Source organism: Ursus arctos, unplaced genomic scaffold (genome assembly GCF_023065955.2).
Source record: "Ursus arctos isolate Adak ecotype North America unplaced genomic scaffold, UrsArc2.0 scaffold_19, whole genome shotgun sequence".
NCBI lineage: Eukaryota > Metazoa > Chordata > Mammalia > Carnivora > Ursidae > Ursus > Ursus arctos.
In genome coordinates, this window is record NW_026622863.1 from 42,369,321 (window position 1) to 42,385,396 (window position 16,076).

The window sequence follows — 16,076 nt, forward strand, 5'->3', positions numbered from 1 at the left end:
GGCAAAGAGTCTGGCATGAGCTAGGAATAAGTAGGACCACTCTGTGACTCATTTTTGATATGTGCCAGATTTGATGAAATTGTCATGAGGTTATGTTATACATTTTTCTTGGGAGTAGAGCTGGGAATGGAGAAGTACTCTAGCGGTGATGGAATAAGTTGAAAGGCAGTTCAGTTACATATGTAAGTAGTAGTGTATTGTAGTGGAAAAAGGACAGACCACAGTTTCAGGCTCCGTTCTGTTTACTAACACCATCTTTAGGTTATGAGAAAATTACTGAGCTTGACTGAGCTCTTATTTTTCTGTATGATATTAGGGATATTAATGTTTTTTTAAAGAGATTTATTGAGAGGATTGGGAAAACATACTATTTTTATAAAGTGTCTGACACAGAAAAAGCACTGAACAATTAGTAGATGATGATGATGATAATAATTAGAGAAGAAAAATGTGGGAATGTGGGGGATTGAAAATGGTTTAACAGTATTTCACACATAAACTACTGCTAGAAAGAAGTAATTATTATTGTGCTAATTATTGCAGGCAAGGAGTTTAGGGTAAATGAAAAAAATATTGAAGGAATGTAAATGAAAGACATTAACATAAATTCCCCAGATAATAGAATGTGATGAGAAAGCAGCTATTTTGAGATGCTGCCTAGACCTTACAGTATGACAACCCTGCTCACATCCAGAGTCTCAACATTTAGATAAGAATCTGAGCTTAGAATTCCCACCGTAAGCTTCTGCTTGGCTTTTCCCAGGCACCTTTAAAATTAACCACTGAGTTGAGCCCACAAAAAGTGACCTCCACCCCAACCACCTTGTAAGTATGGTGTTTGCTCCTCTGCTCTCTCATCTCCCACTTGTTCGTGACCTGTGATGTAGGACTGCCCTTGTGTGCCCCTGCTCCCATTTCTACAATTCATAAATGATAAATATTGTGACTTGACTTCCTTTGTGTAATTGTATTAACACTGTGCGTTCAGCCAAAATGACTCCAGCATATTCACTTCCCCAAAGTGGAAGCTTGGATGCTGAGGGAGCTACCTGCTGACCATATGTGGGTGGCTTGTGCCTCCTCATTCAGCAGGTTATAATTTGCATATTCTTAATTTAATACACCAGCTATGGGCCCCCCAAAACACAGCATAAATATGAAAGTTAGAAATAATGACCCTACTATATTTTTACTCTCTATCACCCTCCTATTTTTCTCACTTCCATTTAGATTCCAGGTCCTTAACTATGTCTCTTGTATACATCTCTTCTTGGTGAAACCTAACTTGCTGCTTATCCTGAGCTTGAACTAAACAAGTGAACATAGCTGGAAAAAATAAAATACTGTTGACTAGAATCATTTCTAATTTATATATGTATATGTAAATCCCACAACTGGGTTCTCAGCTTTGTCTAGAATGTTTACATATTTCTGGTCAAAAATAATCAAGTGGAAGGCAATCAAGGACCCAGAAACAGAGCAGAAACTCAGATTGTGACAGAAGGAACAAGACATATTATTCCACAGGTGTTGTTTCACTATAACTATGTAGAGAAGAAACTATAACTCTTCTTTATACCATATACAAACAGAAACTACAAGTAAATTAAAGACATAAATGGCAAAAAAATCTTTAAAACTTATAAAAGAAAACAAACATCTCTACCAAATCTCTATGGGCTATCAAACTTACTGGTAAAATATTTTAGAGGAACAAAACCAGAAAATACTACAACTACTATTATTTGAATATACTGAAAGGCTCAGCCAATTTTTACTATTCAGATTGTATCAGTAATAGCATTTGGCTTAGAGACTGACAGAACTTATTACATCTCAGGGCTGAGGTGATAGAGATTAGTATCCAGGGTCTGTCTACCGGGGAGTCCTAAACATTCATCATGTTGAGATACAATGGAAGGGCTATAATCAAGGAATATGGGTAAAAGAGAGGTAGACCTGTACAGGAACTACAGCTCAGTTTCAAACCATCTCAGTGACTCAGGGAGGGTGATGGATTGAGAAAACTACCAAAATGTTAATGCCTTCAGGTACCTGATAGAAGCAAACAGATCCTCTATGAAGGAAGGTATCCTAGGCAATAGTTTTACCATTTTGCAAACACTATCTGACACAAAATTAAATAAATAACCAGACAATATGAATGCAAACAGACTACAGAAATAATAGTAGAAATACATCTAAAAGTACTCTAGATATTGGAGTTACGAGACAGGGTTTAAAAATAATTATGCTGGAGTGCCTGGGTAGTTCAGTTGTTAAGCTTCTGGCTTTGGCTCAGGGCGTGATCCCAGAGTCCTGGGATCGAGCCCCGCATTGAGCTCCCTGCTCCGCTGGGAGCCTGCTTCTTCCTCTCCCACTCCCCCTGCTTGTGTTCCCTCTCTTGCCAGCTGTCTCTCTCTCTCTGTCAAATAAATAAAATCTTTTTTAAAAAAATTATGCTTAAGAAGTTAAACATAAAATTCATCATTTTAGTAAAGAATAAGAAACCAATACAGGGAGGCGCCTGGGTGGCTCAGTCATTAAGCATTTGCCTTCAGCTCAGGGCATGATCCCAGAGTCCTGGGATCGAGCCCCGTATCGGGCTCCCTGCTCCACTGGGAGCCTGCTTCTTCCTCTCCCACTCCCCTTGCTTGTGTTTCCTCTCTCGCTGGATGTCTCTCTCTCTCTGTCACATAAATAAAATCTTAAAAAAAAAAAAAAAAAGGAACCAATACAGGTAAAAAAAAAAAAATTCCAAGAGAAAAAGGTTGGAAAAGTCATAAGAGAAGCATTATGATATAGAAGATTCAGTTAGAAGACTAAACATAAATGTAAGTGGAAGCTTAAAGAGAAAAGAGGAAGAATGGGAGAAGCAGCAATATTTGAAAAGATAATGGCTGAGAATTTTCAGATTAAATTCCATGAACAGGTGAATGTGTAAATAAAGTAGAGCCATAAATGGAATGAATCATGGAACACTACATCAAAAACTAATGATGTACTGTATGGTGAATAATATAATAAAAATTTTTAAAAAATAAATGGCATACCACAGAGAAACAAAAAAAAACCTATTGATATATGCAACAACATAGATGAATTTCAAAGTCATGCTAGCAAAAAGAAAAAAGAGTGTACATTGGATAACTCAATTTATGTAAAATTCTAGAACTCATCTAGAGTTACGGAAAGCAGGTCAGTGACCACTTGAAGATGGGCATGGAAGGAGGGATGGATAACAAAGAGGCATTAGGAAAATCTGGCAATAACTAAAGTGTCTGTTCATTGATATAGTGATAACTTCATGGATGTAACATAATGTCAGAACAGACCAAACTGTAGATTTCAACTACATGCACTTTATTATTCTTCAATTATATCTTGGTTAAGTTGTAAAGTAAAAATTTTAGCACCATAACAAGAGAAAACTAAAGTCCTAAAGAAAATAAAGATAAATATCCTTTCAGCCACTCTAACTAGGTATTAGTGTATTAGCGTTTCCTTTATGTGAATGCCCATTCATATTAAAAATGCAAAGTATTAAGGCAAAAAATGATAAGTCTAGATCAAGCACACAGGAAACATTAATCAAATAAATACAACTTGTAATTCAGTAAACAAACACAGGGAAAATATCCATCCTCACTAGAAATCAATCACCTTTAATCTGTTAAATTATTAAAAGGTTTTAATTTAAAATAACTCATTTGTAGTGAGACTGCATTGAGACTGATGTCATCCCTGATCTCCATATGAACCAATGCCCTCCAATCCTTCCGAAAACGTAAGTAATTAATTCCCACAATATACAAATATACTCACATCATAGTTACCTCTCAGATACCCATGTATTTTACCATGAATCTGCTGTTTGTTTCCAAACTTGTTGATACCAATTATTTATGACACTTTAACTATATATGTTAATAACATTATGTAAAGAAATATGAGAGAAAGGTTGTTTGTTTATTATGAAAACTAAGTGAATGGTCTAAAAAAAACTCATTCAAGAAGGCTACAAATAATATTTCAGGAGTTTAGAAAGAGTCAATTATAAAGACTGGGGGGAAAAAGAGATTCTACAGTAAGACTGCCTAAATTCTCATTCAAACAGAAACCAAAAAATTAGGAGAATGAATTATTGGTGTTGTTAATATAGGAAAGAATAGGCAGACTCTTAATTAGGGAGAGTATGCCCTGGCCCTATATTGAAATAAGAGTGAAACAGTTATGGGTTGTAAGTAAATATAGTTTAAGGTATTCACATAATTTTGTATGATTTAAAACAACTTTTTCAATGACTAATCAATTAATTAATTGGGCACACAATATTCTAACTTTAAATCCTTTGGCCAAGGAATTTCTTATTTGAGACACAACCGTCATCCAATGTGGAAAAAACCCCATAAATAATTGACGTGTACCAAGAATTGTAACTTTAGTAACAAGAAATGCAGAACCAGTTTAATATACGATAGAACATTCATAGTATGTGAAAATTGACCAAAATTTTAAAAGCACGTGGTAGTGTTTAGGGAACAAAAATATTAGATAAAATTGTGTAAACCTTAAGGAACAGAATACGTTATAAAAGCTTTTATTTTGAAATACAGTTGACCCTTGAACAACACAGGTTTAAACTGCACAGGTCCACTTATACATGGATTTTTTCCAGTACTGTAAATTTATTGTTTCTTTCTTGTGATTTTCTTAATAACGTTTTCTTTTCCTAGCTTACTTTAAGAATCCATTATATAACACATATAACATATAAAGTATGTGTTAATTTATGTTATCAGTAAGGTTTCCAGTCAACAGTAAGCTACTAGTAGTTAAGTTTTTGGGAAGTCAAAATTTATACATTAATTTCTTTAAGGGATTTATTTATTTATTTTACACAGAGAGAGTTCAAGTGAGTGGGGGAGGGGCAGAGGGAGAGGGGGAGAATCTTAAGAAGACTCCCTGCTGAGGGTGGAGCCTGGAGTGGGGCTCGATCTCACAAGCCTGAGATCATGGCCTGAGCCAAAACCAAGAGTCAGACACTTAACCAACTGAGCCACCCACGTTCCCCTACATGAATTTTTGACTGTTCAGGGGTCAGCATCCCTAAACCCCTCCAGTTGTTCAAGGGTCAACTGTAATTATAATTCGCAATAAGTTGCAAAGAGTACCCTTTACCCGGTTTTGCCTGATGAACACATCTTTACATAATTGAAGCACAATATCAAAATCATGAAACTGACATTGGAGCAATGCATATCTATAGTTATGTCATTTCATCATGTATGTGGATTCCTGTAACCACCACCACAATCAAGATTCAGACCTAATTCATTACTACAAAGATTCTACCTCTTGTGCTACCTCTTTATAGCCATAACCATGACCACCACTCCCCTGCCCATCCCTAACCCCTGGCGATCACTAATATATTTTCAATCGCTATAATTTACTGATTTCCAAAATGTTCTATAAATGGATTCATTTGGCATGTGACCTTTTGAGTTGGCATTTTTTATTCAGCATTTTTCATTCAAGTTGTTGCATGTATCGATAGTTCAGAAAAAGAATGATTTTAAAACACAAACATACAAATATAACTTCTGGAATTTAAAAACAAGATTCCAATAAGGTAATGAAATTTATTTTCTTTCCTTGATATTTCAAATAAAAAAGAAACTCCTAAATAAACAACTAATAAATAGTGTGGGGGGAAAAAAAAAGAAGCTCCAATACTATGTTTTTTCAATTTAAGTCCTGCTCATAATAAAAAATTTGTCAATTAGACTCAACTTACCAAATATGCACCTTGTTTCCTCTTGATAGCCAGGACTTGTTTTCTACAATATTGCACTCTCTTTGTTGTCCTCCATTAGCCTCTCTTCTGCCGCTTATTATTCACTGTAGCCAGAAGCCATTTTAACCTATTATCCTGATTTTCAACTAAGCAACCTATCAGGCCCTCTCTTAATGTAGAGCCTATTTTGCTGAAATTTATGGACATGTTCCAGTTACAGAAAAGAATACAAGTTTCTTAATAGATTATATACTCTTTATTAAGTCTTCTTATCCCAAAATGAAATTGGAAAGTCAATAGATGTTGGTTCAAAGAATGAATTAGTAAGTGCAGGAAATGCAGAAGCAAGGAGAATTTAGGCAAAATAAGAAAAGTTCAAGATATAGGAGGTAAAATAGATAAAAACAGGGTCAAAAAAAATTTTTAGGGAGAAATTTGCAAATATCTAAATGAAGAAATTTATAAATATCTAAATGAAAAAAGAAAGAAATTGAGTCAAAGAATTGATAAATTGACTACTGGGGGAAAAGAATGACACTTACCTTTTTATAACATGAGAGAAAGAAATTGAAGAGTACTGAACTGGAGTGGTATTTGGAGGTGAAGAGAAGGGTCATTTGGAAATTCATGGTGAAAAGGTTACTTTTGACTCTAGGTCTCAGACGTTTATCCACAGGTTTTTATCCCTTGAGACTTGAGGCCAATATTTCAGAGATGTTGCTGCCTCACCAAACATCCGGGCTCTTATCTACAATAATAGTGTCCCTGTGCCGGCTCAGCCCTCACTCACCTGGGCAAGGTCCTCTTGTCTCATCCTGTAAAACCATCCAGGGCTCTTTCCCCTTCTCCAGTAAAGAGAACACATCTGGCTGATAAATGCAAAGTCCTGATCAGAGATAAAAAACAGGAAATGAGCACGTGGTAAAGATTTCAAAATTTGCATCTAGTCCCTCAGTTATGAAGGAAGAGAGACAATTATACGAAGAACAAGAAAAAGACATGAAGTTTTGTTTTGTTGGGTTTTTTTGCACGTATTTCTAAAGGATGGAGAAGATAGAGGTTCCCACTGATGATGACTATTACCAAATTTACAAAGCATAAACCATTTTCCCAGAAAGAAGTCAGAAATTCCCCTAGACACTTGAAAGACAATTCAAAAATTCACACTGTAGAAATCAGAAATTTCTGGGGTCGGATTCTGAAACTTACCCAGTGAGATCATGTTGCTGTAGTTCTCCAACATCACATCTCTGTACAAATGTCTCTGTTCTAAGTCCAGGCACTCCCACTCCTCCTGAGATAAGTCTACAACCACGTCCCTGAACATCATCAACTGCTGAAACAAACAACCCAACCATCAATGGAGAAATTAAAAAATCTTTTAGGTAGAAGGGGAAGAAATGAAAAGGGGCACTGTAGGAAGTAGTATACTCACTGACCAAAAAACTGAAGTTGGCTGTCAGTAGTATGGGGGGAAATGACATGGAAATTAGTGTGACTGAAGCTGAGTGCCTATATGCTCTTAAAATCTGTTGTTCTCTGTTGTTCGGTCACAACATCCTTATGACCTTCCAGTGACAAACACCAGACAATAGGATGGCAGCCCAGAATTAAGAGTTCTTTGTTGATACCACTGGGATGCCACGCCAGGCTTAAATGACTAATTTCAGATTTATTATGTGACAACCCCCCCCCCCCCGCCCTTAGGCTACTTAGTTGAATTTCCTGTCAGCTGAAGTTGAAAGGATTCTTAGAAGATACACTCCCTAACGGAATACCATTTTCTGTGGGAGTGTATAAAGTCTCTGGGCTCTCGGATAAGTAGCTGACAATCAATATATCTTGTTAATAATATTAATCTCTCACTGAATTCCTGGCAAGATCCCAGATCTCTCTGAACATGACCTTCCATCAATACTCTATTTAAAGCATGATAAAGTGCCAACTAATAAAACGAATACCAACCAACACCAGCTCTCACCTTTACTAATTGAAATACCCCATTCTACACAGTAAATAAAAGCTTTCATGTAGTGTGTCCCTTTGAGCTACTCAGTTCCACCTTGTTAAGCCAAAGATCTGAAAATAAAGTCTCTACTATTTCCTCTAAGGGAAAATATTTCTCCTCCTTCAGTGCTCTACAAAGTACTAGGACATGGGAGGTGCTGAATGCCATGTTGGAGAGAAGACTGACACCAAGGGAAGGCAGGGGACTGTTTTCATGGCTATCACTTACCACAAGTAAGCAGTTTAAGGATAAAAAATTAAAGTATTCATATGACGTGATATAAATGATTATAATTTTGGAGAGAGGCAATTCCAACTCACATGGGCCATGACTTTAAATTCCAAGAATCAATCAGTCTTCTAGACTCCTCTCCTGGTGAAGCAGAGTCCTGAGAAAGCAGAACTAAAAGGAAGGAATCATTAGAGGTCAGTTTTCCTCAGAGCTTCCAAATGGATTAAGAATGCCATTTTCTTCCCTGAAGAAAGGTCAGAGGGAGTCTACAGAAATCCTGGCCCAAACCAAAACCCAAGTGACTCATTCTCCCTCCCCCCTTTTCCCAGTCCTAAGTAGCCACTAATTCACTTTCTGTCTCTATAAAATTTCCCTATTCTAGACTTTCATATGAATGGAGTCAATCATAAATATGTGAACTTACTGTGACTAGTATCTCTCATTTAGCATAATGCTTTCGAGGTTCATCCAAGTTGTAGCATGTATCAGTATTTCATTCCTTTCTATGGCTGAATAATACTCCATTGTATGACTAGACCACATTTTGTTTATGCACTTATCCATTAATGGACATTTGGGTTGTTTCCACCTTTTAACAATTATGAATATGCTGCTATGACCCTTTGTGTACAATTTTATGTTCAGAGACTTGTTTTATGGTTTTCAGAGTACAAGTTTTACACTTCACTTATTAAATTTCTTCCTAAATATTTTATGATTTTTGATGCTATTGTGAATGTAACTGCTTTCTAAATTTTATTTTCGGGCCTTCATGCAAGTGTATAAATATACATTTGTGGTTTTTTTAATGTTTTTTTATTATATTATGTTAGTCACCATACAGTACATCCCTGGTTTTTGATGTTAAGTTCGATGTTTCATTAGTTGCGTATAACACCCAAGGCACCATGAAATGCATGCCCTCGTTACTACCCATCACCAGCCTATCCCATTCCTCCATGCCCCTCCCCTCTGAAGCCCTCAGTTTCTGAGTCCATAGTCTCTCATGCTTCCTTCCCCCTTCTGATTACCCCCCATTCTTTATCCCTTTCTTTCTCTACCGATCTTCCTAGTTCTTATGTTTCATAGATGACAGAAACCATATAATTGTCTTTCTCTGCTTGACTTATTTCACTTAGCATTATCTCCTCCAGTGCCGTTCATGTTGCAGCAAATGTTGAGAACTCGTTCTTTTTGATAGCTGAGTAATATTCCATTTTATATATGGACCACATCTTCTTTATCCATTCGTCTGTTGAAGGGCATCTCGGCTCCTTCCACGATTTAGCTGTTGTGGACAATGCTATGAACATTAGGGTGCATATGGCCCTTCTCTTCACTACATCTGTATCGTTGGGGTAAATACCCAGTAGTGCAATGCCTGGGTCATACGGTAGCTCAATTTTTAACTTTTTAAGGGACCTCCACACTGTTTTCCAGAGTGGCTGTACCAACCTGCATTCGCACCAACAATGTAGGAGGGATCCCCTTTCTCCACATCCTCTCCAGCAATTGTTGTTTCTTGCCTTGTCAATTTTTGCCATTCTAATTGGCGTAAGGTGGTATCTTAGTGTGGTTTTGATTTGAATTTCCCTGATGGCTAATGATTTTGAACATTTTTTCATGTGTCTGTTAGCCATTTGTATGTCTTCATTGGAAAAGTGTCTGTTCATATCTTCGGCCCATTTTATGATTTGTTTATTTGTGTCTCGCATATTGAGTTTGAGAAGTTCTTTGTAGATCTTGGATACCAGTCTTTTATCTGTAGCATCATTTGCAAATATCTTCTCCCATTCTGTGGGCTGCCTCTTAGTTTTATTGACTGTTTCCTTGCTGTGCAGAAGCTTTTTATCTTGATGAAGTCCCACAAGTTCATTTTATCTTTTGTTTCTCTTGCCTTTGGAGATGTGTCATGAAGGTTGCTTTGGCCAATGTTGAAGAGGTTGCTGCCTATGCTCTCCTTTAGGATTTTGATGGATTCCTGTCTCACATCGAGGTCTTTCATCCATTTGGAGTTTATCTTTGTGTATGGTGTGAGAGAGTGGTCAAGTTTCATTCTTTTGCATGTAGCTGTCCAATTTTCCCAGCACCATTTCTTGAAGAGACTGTCTATTTTCCACTGGATGTTTTTTCCTGCTTTATCAAAGATTAGTTGCCCGAAAGCTGAGGGTCCATTTCTGGGTTCTCTATTCTGTTCCATTGGTCTATGTATCTGTTTTTGTGCCAGTACCATGCTGTCTTTGTGATCACAGCTTTGTAGTACAGTTCGAAATCTGGCATTGTGATGCCCCCAGCTTTGTTTTTCCTTTTCAACAGTTCCTTGGCGATTTGGGGCCTTTTCAGGTTCCATACAAATTTAAGGACTATTTGTTCCAGATCTTTGAAAAATGTCCTCGGTATTTTGATCGGGATAGCACTGAAAGTGTAGATTGCTCTGGGTAGCATGGACATTTTAACTATGTGAATTCTTCCGATCCATGAGCATGGAATGTTTTTCCATCTTTTTGTGTCTTCTTCAATGTCTTTCAAGAGTGATTTGTGTTTTAGAATATAGATTCTTTACATCTCTGGTTAAGTTAATTCCAAGGTAACGTATGGTTTTTGGTGCTACTGTACATGGGATGGATTCCCTAATTTCTCTTTCTTCAGTGTCATTATTTGTGTGTAGAAATGCAACTGATTTCTGAGCATTGATTTTGTATCCCGCCACATTACTGAATTGCTCTATAACTTCTAATAGTTTGGGAGGGGGTTCTTTTGGGTTTTCCATATAGAATATCATGTCATCTGTGAAAAGAGACATTTTGACTTCATCTTTGCCAATTTGGATACCTTTATCCCTTTTTGTTGTCTGATTGCTGTTGCAAGGACTTCTAGTACTATGTTGAATAGTAGTGGCGAGAGTGGGCATCCTTGTTGTGTTCCTGATCTTAAGGGAAAGGCTTCCAGCTTTTCCCCATTGAGAATGATATTTGTTGTAGGCTTTTCATAGATGGCCTTTATGAGATTGAGAAATGTACCCTCTATCCCTACACTCTGCAGGGTTTTAATCAGGAAAGGATGCTGTATTTTGTCAAATGCTTTTTCTGCATCAATTGAGAGGATCATATGGTTCCTGAGTCCTTTCTTGTTGATATGATGTATCACGCTGATCGATTTGCGAATGTTGAACCACGCTTGCATCCCAGGGATGAATCCCACTTGGTCATGATGGATAATCCTTTTAATGTACTGTTGGATTCTATTAGCCAGGATCTTGTTGAGGATTTTGGCGTCCATATTCATTAGGGAAATCGGTCTGTAATTCTCCTTTTTGATGGGGTCTTTGCCTGGTTTGGGGATCAAGGTAATATTGGCCTCACAGAATGAGTTTGGTAGCTTTCCTTCTGTTTCTATTTTTTGAAATAGCTTTAGGACAATAGGTATTATTTCTTCTTTGAATGTTTGGTAGAATTCCCCAGGAAAACCATCCGGGCCTGGAGTTTTGTTATTTGGAAGGTTGTTTATCACTGACTCAAACTCTTCATAATTAATTGGCCTGTTTAAAAAACCAATTTCTTCCTGTTTCAGTCTTGATAGTTTATAGGTTTCCAGGAAGGCCTCCGTCTCTTCCAGATTGCTTAATGTATGGGCATATAGCTGTTGATGAACGTTTCTAATAATCCTTCCAATTTCATTGGTGTTGGTTGTGACCTCTCCTTTTTCATTCATAATTTTATTAATTTGGGTCCTTTCTCTATTCTTTTGGATAAGTCTTGCCAGCAGTCTGTCAATTTTATTGATTCTCTCAAGGAACGAGCTAGTAGTTCTGTTGATCTACTCTACTGTACTCCTGGTTTCTAATTCATTGATGTCTGCTCTAATCTTGCTCAACTGCTTCCTCGTATGTGGATTAGGCCTGTCCCTCTGTTGCTGTTCCAGCTTCTTGAGGTGAGAATATCAAAACTGCATTTTAGATTTTTCTATTCTTTTGAGTGAGGCTTGGATGGCTATGTATTTCCCCCTTAGGACTGCCTTTGCAGTATCCCATAGGTTTTGTACCATTGTGTTTTCATTCTCGTTGGTCTCCATAAATTGTTTAAATTGATTGTTGGTTTCCTGGTTTATTGAGTCATTCCTGAGCACGATGGTTCTTAGTCTCCAAGTGTTTGAGTTTCTTCCAAATTTTTCCTTGTGGTTGAGTTCCAATTTCAGAGCGTTGTGGTCTGAGAATATGCAGGGAATAATTTCAGTCTTTTGGTATCTGTTGAGACCTGTTTTGTGACCCAGAACATGGTCTATTCTTGAGAATGTTCCATGGGCATTAGAATAGAATGAGTATTCTTGGTTCTGGGGTGTAGTGTTCTCTATATATATCTATGAGGTTCAACTCGTCGAGTATGGCATTGAAAGCTCTTGTTTCTTTGTTGATTTCTTGCTTCGGTGATCTGTCTATTGCTGATAGTGGAGTGTTGAGGTCTCCTACTATTAGTGTATTTTTATCTATATGTCTCTTTATTGTCGTTAAAAGTTGGCTTGTGTATCTTGCTGCTCCCCTGTTGGGGGCATATATATTTATAATTGTCATATCCACTTGTTGGATACATCCTTTAAGAATAATATAGTGCCCTCCTTGTCTCTAACTATAGTCTTTAGCTTAAAATCCAATCTGTGTGATATGAGAATTGCTACCCCAGCTCTCTTTTGAGGTCCATTGGTGTGAAAGATGGTATTCCATCCCTTTACTTTCAGTCTGAATGTATATTTAGGGTCAAAATGAGTCTCTTGTAGATAGCAAATGGATGGGTCATGTGTTTTTATCCAATCTGCAACCCTGTGGAATTTATGGGAGCATTTAGGCCATTTACATTGAGACTGATTATTGAGAGACATGATTTTAATGATGCCATGTTGCCAGTAAAGTCTTTGTTTCTATAGATTGTGACTTTCTGTTCTGTATCACTCTTGGGCTTTTTTACTTTTATAGAACCCCCCTTAACATCTCCTGTAGGGTTGGTTCTGTGGTTACAAAATTGGTCAATGACTGGCAATTCTGGAAGGTCTTTATTTCTCCATCAATTCTGAATGACAGCCTTGCTGCATAAAGGATCCTTGGCTGCATGTTTTTCTCTGAAAGAGCTTTAAAAATGCCCCCCCAACCCTTTCTCTCATTCCAGGTCTGTGTAGACAGGTCTGACGTAATTCTGATACCTTTGCCTTGGTACGTGAGAAATTTCTTTGCCCTGGCTGCTTTCAATACTGTATCCTTGGATCAGATATTTGCGAATTGCACTATGATGTGATGTGGTGTAGGTTTGTCGTGGTTGAGCTTGGGAGGGTTACTCTCTGCCGCTTGGACACAAATGTTTGTTTCCTTTGCTAGATTAGGGAAGTTTTCAGCTACAGTTTGTTCAAATATCTCTTCTAGACCTCTGTTTTTCTCCACACCCTCGGGGATGCCGATGATTCTGACATTGGAACATTTCATTGAGTCAGTAATCTCCCGTAACCTATATTCCTGAGCGTGGATTTTTTTTGAGTCCAGATTCAAGTTTAGCTTTTTCTTCTACTAACCCATCCTCCAATTCACTGATACGTTCTTCTGCCTCATTCCCCTGCTGTCAGAGCCTCTAGTTTTGACTGCATTTGGCTCATAGAATTTTTAATTTCTGCCAGATTCGCTCTCATTTCCGCCCTTAGAGATTCTATATTCTCATGAACATTTTTGTTAATACTTTTTTCAAGTCTACACATCATCTTGGCCATTGTTACTCTGAATTCCATTTCTGATAATTTGGTTATATCCATATCCATTAGTTCTGTGGCAGAGGCCACAGACTCATTGTCTTTTCTTTGCTGGGGGGTGGATTTCTCCTTCTCGTCATTCTGATGAGGAGAGTGTGCGGGGTTGTTCAGAGCCCAAATTATTGACCGGGACCCAGGCCGTGCGCCCTTGTTTTATAGGGATCTTAGGGATGTGGGCATCTTGATTTTTCAGCCTGCCTTTTGGGGGAGGGGCCTGTCGCGCCGATACTCAGGCACCCTGTTTGGGTAGAGTCTCCGTGTTCCCTGCAAGGGGGGATGGGGATGGGCACACTGTGAGCCGGTATTTCCAGGCTTTTGTTCTCTGGTGGCTTCTCCTGGCGGTTTGCTGTGCCTCTTCTGAGATTTAGAGTAGCAGTGGCCGAATCTCAGCCTCTGTCTCAGAACAGAGTGATCACGGACCGTTCTCCACTGATGTTCTGGCCACTTTAACTCTGTTTCTGTTGGTGCTGCTCAACCCTGCAGTGTCCCGGGATGTGTGCCCCACACTCGGCTTCCCAGCCCTCACTTCCAGGGCCGTCACGTCTCTGTCCTTTGTGTTTCTAACCCCGCCAGCCGTCAGCCACCCCTGTGCACTCCTGGAGCTCCCGGTCTCAGTCTGGTTCCAGTGAGCACACCACAGCTCCATTTCAGTCTGGAGGCGTGCATTCCCCGGCTCACGGTCTCAGTCTGCTCTCTCGCGGGTGCCAGTCTTCGAGTCCGCCTGCTCCCCCGTGGAGGTGGCTACTGCTTCCCAGCGCCCGACTGCGGTGGCTCTCTCCCCCTTCCATTTATCTCCCGATATCTGTGCGTGGCTTCACGGCTCCCCGCTTCGTACCTCAATACTCAGCGTGGAGATGTTCATTTGTAGAGATCCAGATGTATCTTCCTGCATCTCAGGCTGATTCCGTGGATGTTCAGGCTGGTCTGGTACCTATCCAACTCGACTCAGGGGACTGGCTGAAAAAGGGGTCCCTTACTCCTCTGCCATCTTAACCTCCAGCCTCTAGGTCTTTTTAAAATAGGAAACAGTGCTAAAGCATTGAGTATTGGATGTAGGTTTGTGCCTTTGACTTCTTATTGCAAAAAACTAAGGATATTTAAATCTGTTGGTTAACATGTTTTGTGCTTAACTGATTCATAAATTTGCCATCTAAAGAATTCTGGCTAACAGTGCAATTGGTTATAGTTTTCATTGGAGACTAAGGTGTCTAAAAAAATGGAAAACTCTACGAAATAGGCTGATGGAAATAAGGGAAGCAAGTCTGTATGTGGAAAAGTAGGAGATATGTAAGAAGGATAAGGAATGGGAATGCATTTTTGCTGAAGGTAAAAGAAGGTAATTTTGTCCTAAATAAGATGGTCATTTGGAAAGATAACATGGGATAAAATCTGAATGCAAAGGAAGTTGTAGAAGGAAAATCTTTGGAAAGGAATTTTAGGCGTGGTGAAGACGGACTAAGTTTGAAATGAATGGATTTTTAAAGTACAGTGGTATGATACATAAGTCTGCTTTTTCTCTGTTTAAAAAGAGAAAGGTTTCTTGAATTGTTCAACTCCTCTGGATAAGAAAATGTAAACAGTTTTCTTTGTCCAGAGAACAAAGTTTCTATGTTTTGTCATTAACAGGTCTTCGATCACTTAGGTAAAACTTCTCAGTATTAAAGGAGCTAAGCTTTGCACTATACAACCCTATATATTTGCCTTTCAAATCTCTTATTTGTTACCTTGGTTAAACAAAAATAGTTTTGTAATGATCTGTAATCCTATTCAGGCATGTGCTATAATTTTAAGGTTTTAACAAAGTTTACCAAGATTTAAATTGTAAATGAAGTCTCTTTAACTCAATAGGCCTTTTTCTTTGGTATACTGAGTTACTCTGGGAGCACTGTTAAACAAATGATAAGCCTTAGATTACATTTGGGTTAAAGGTGTAACTCTTCTAGAGATAATATACAATTCCTAAAGTTTTAATGTTTTAATATAAGGTCACCATCACTCTATTCCGGCTATCGAAGTGTTTCGTGTCACAGAAGTAACCTGATTTCCTTGCCAGCTACACTGTAAACTCTCATCATCAGTTCTCAAACCATGTCCATTCTGTGTTTTTGTTATTTATAATTGTTCTTATTGTCTTGCAAAATGAGTTTCATCTTCAAGGAAGTTCATATAAAGGACTTTTTAGGACAGACAGAGGTATTCGATATCTTTATACAATCCTAAAACTGAAATCGGTAAAAATTTCCAGAACTAACT

At 38.2% G+C, this 16,076-nt stretch overlaps 2 protein-coding genes across 3 annotated transcripts in view; one reads left to right on the forward strand and one right to left on the reverse strand.

Moving 5' to 3' along the window:
- The window catches only part of LOC113244844 (zinc finger protein 571-like), a 65,288-nt gene that overhangs the window by 35,178 nt on the left and 14,034 nt on the right, over window positions 1-16,076 (forward strand). The gene's annotated exons all lie outside the window — the stretch shown is intronic.
- Window positions 1-16,076, reverse strand: part of ZNF790 (zinc finger protein 790) — a 28,383-nt gene that overhangs the window by 4,860 nt on the left and 7,447 nt on the right. The window contains exons 2-4 of one of the 2 annotated variants that reach the window (XM_026484373.4): window positions 8,129-8,210; window positions 7,010-7,133; window positions 6,591-6,686 (exon numbers count right to left, since the gene is read on the reverse strand). In XM_026484373.4, coding sequence (XP_026340158.2) covers window positions 6,591-6,686; window positions 7,010-7,133; window positions 8,129-8,137 — 229 coding nt within the window. In that variant the 5' untranslated portion in view covers window positions 8,138-8,210. Of the gene's footprint in view, window positions 1-6,590; window positions 6,687-7,009; window positions 7,137-8,128; window positions 8,211-16,076 lie in introns of both variants that reach the window. The other variant, XM_026484372.4, reaches the window with a different exon arrangement.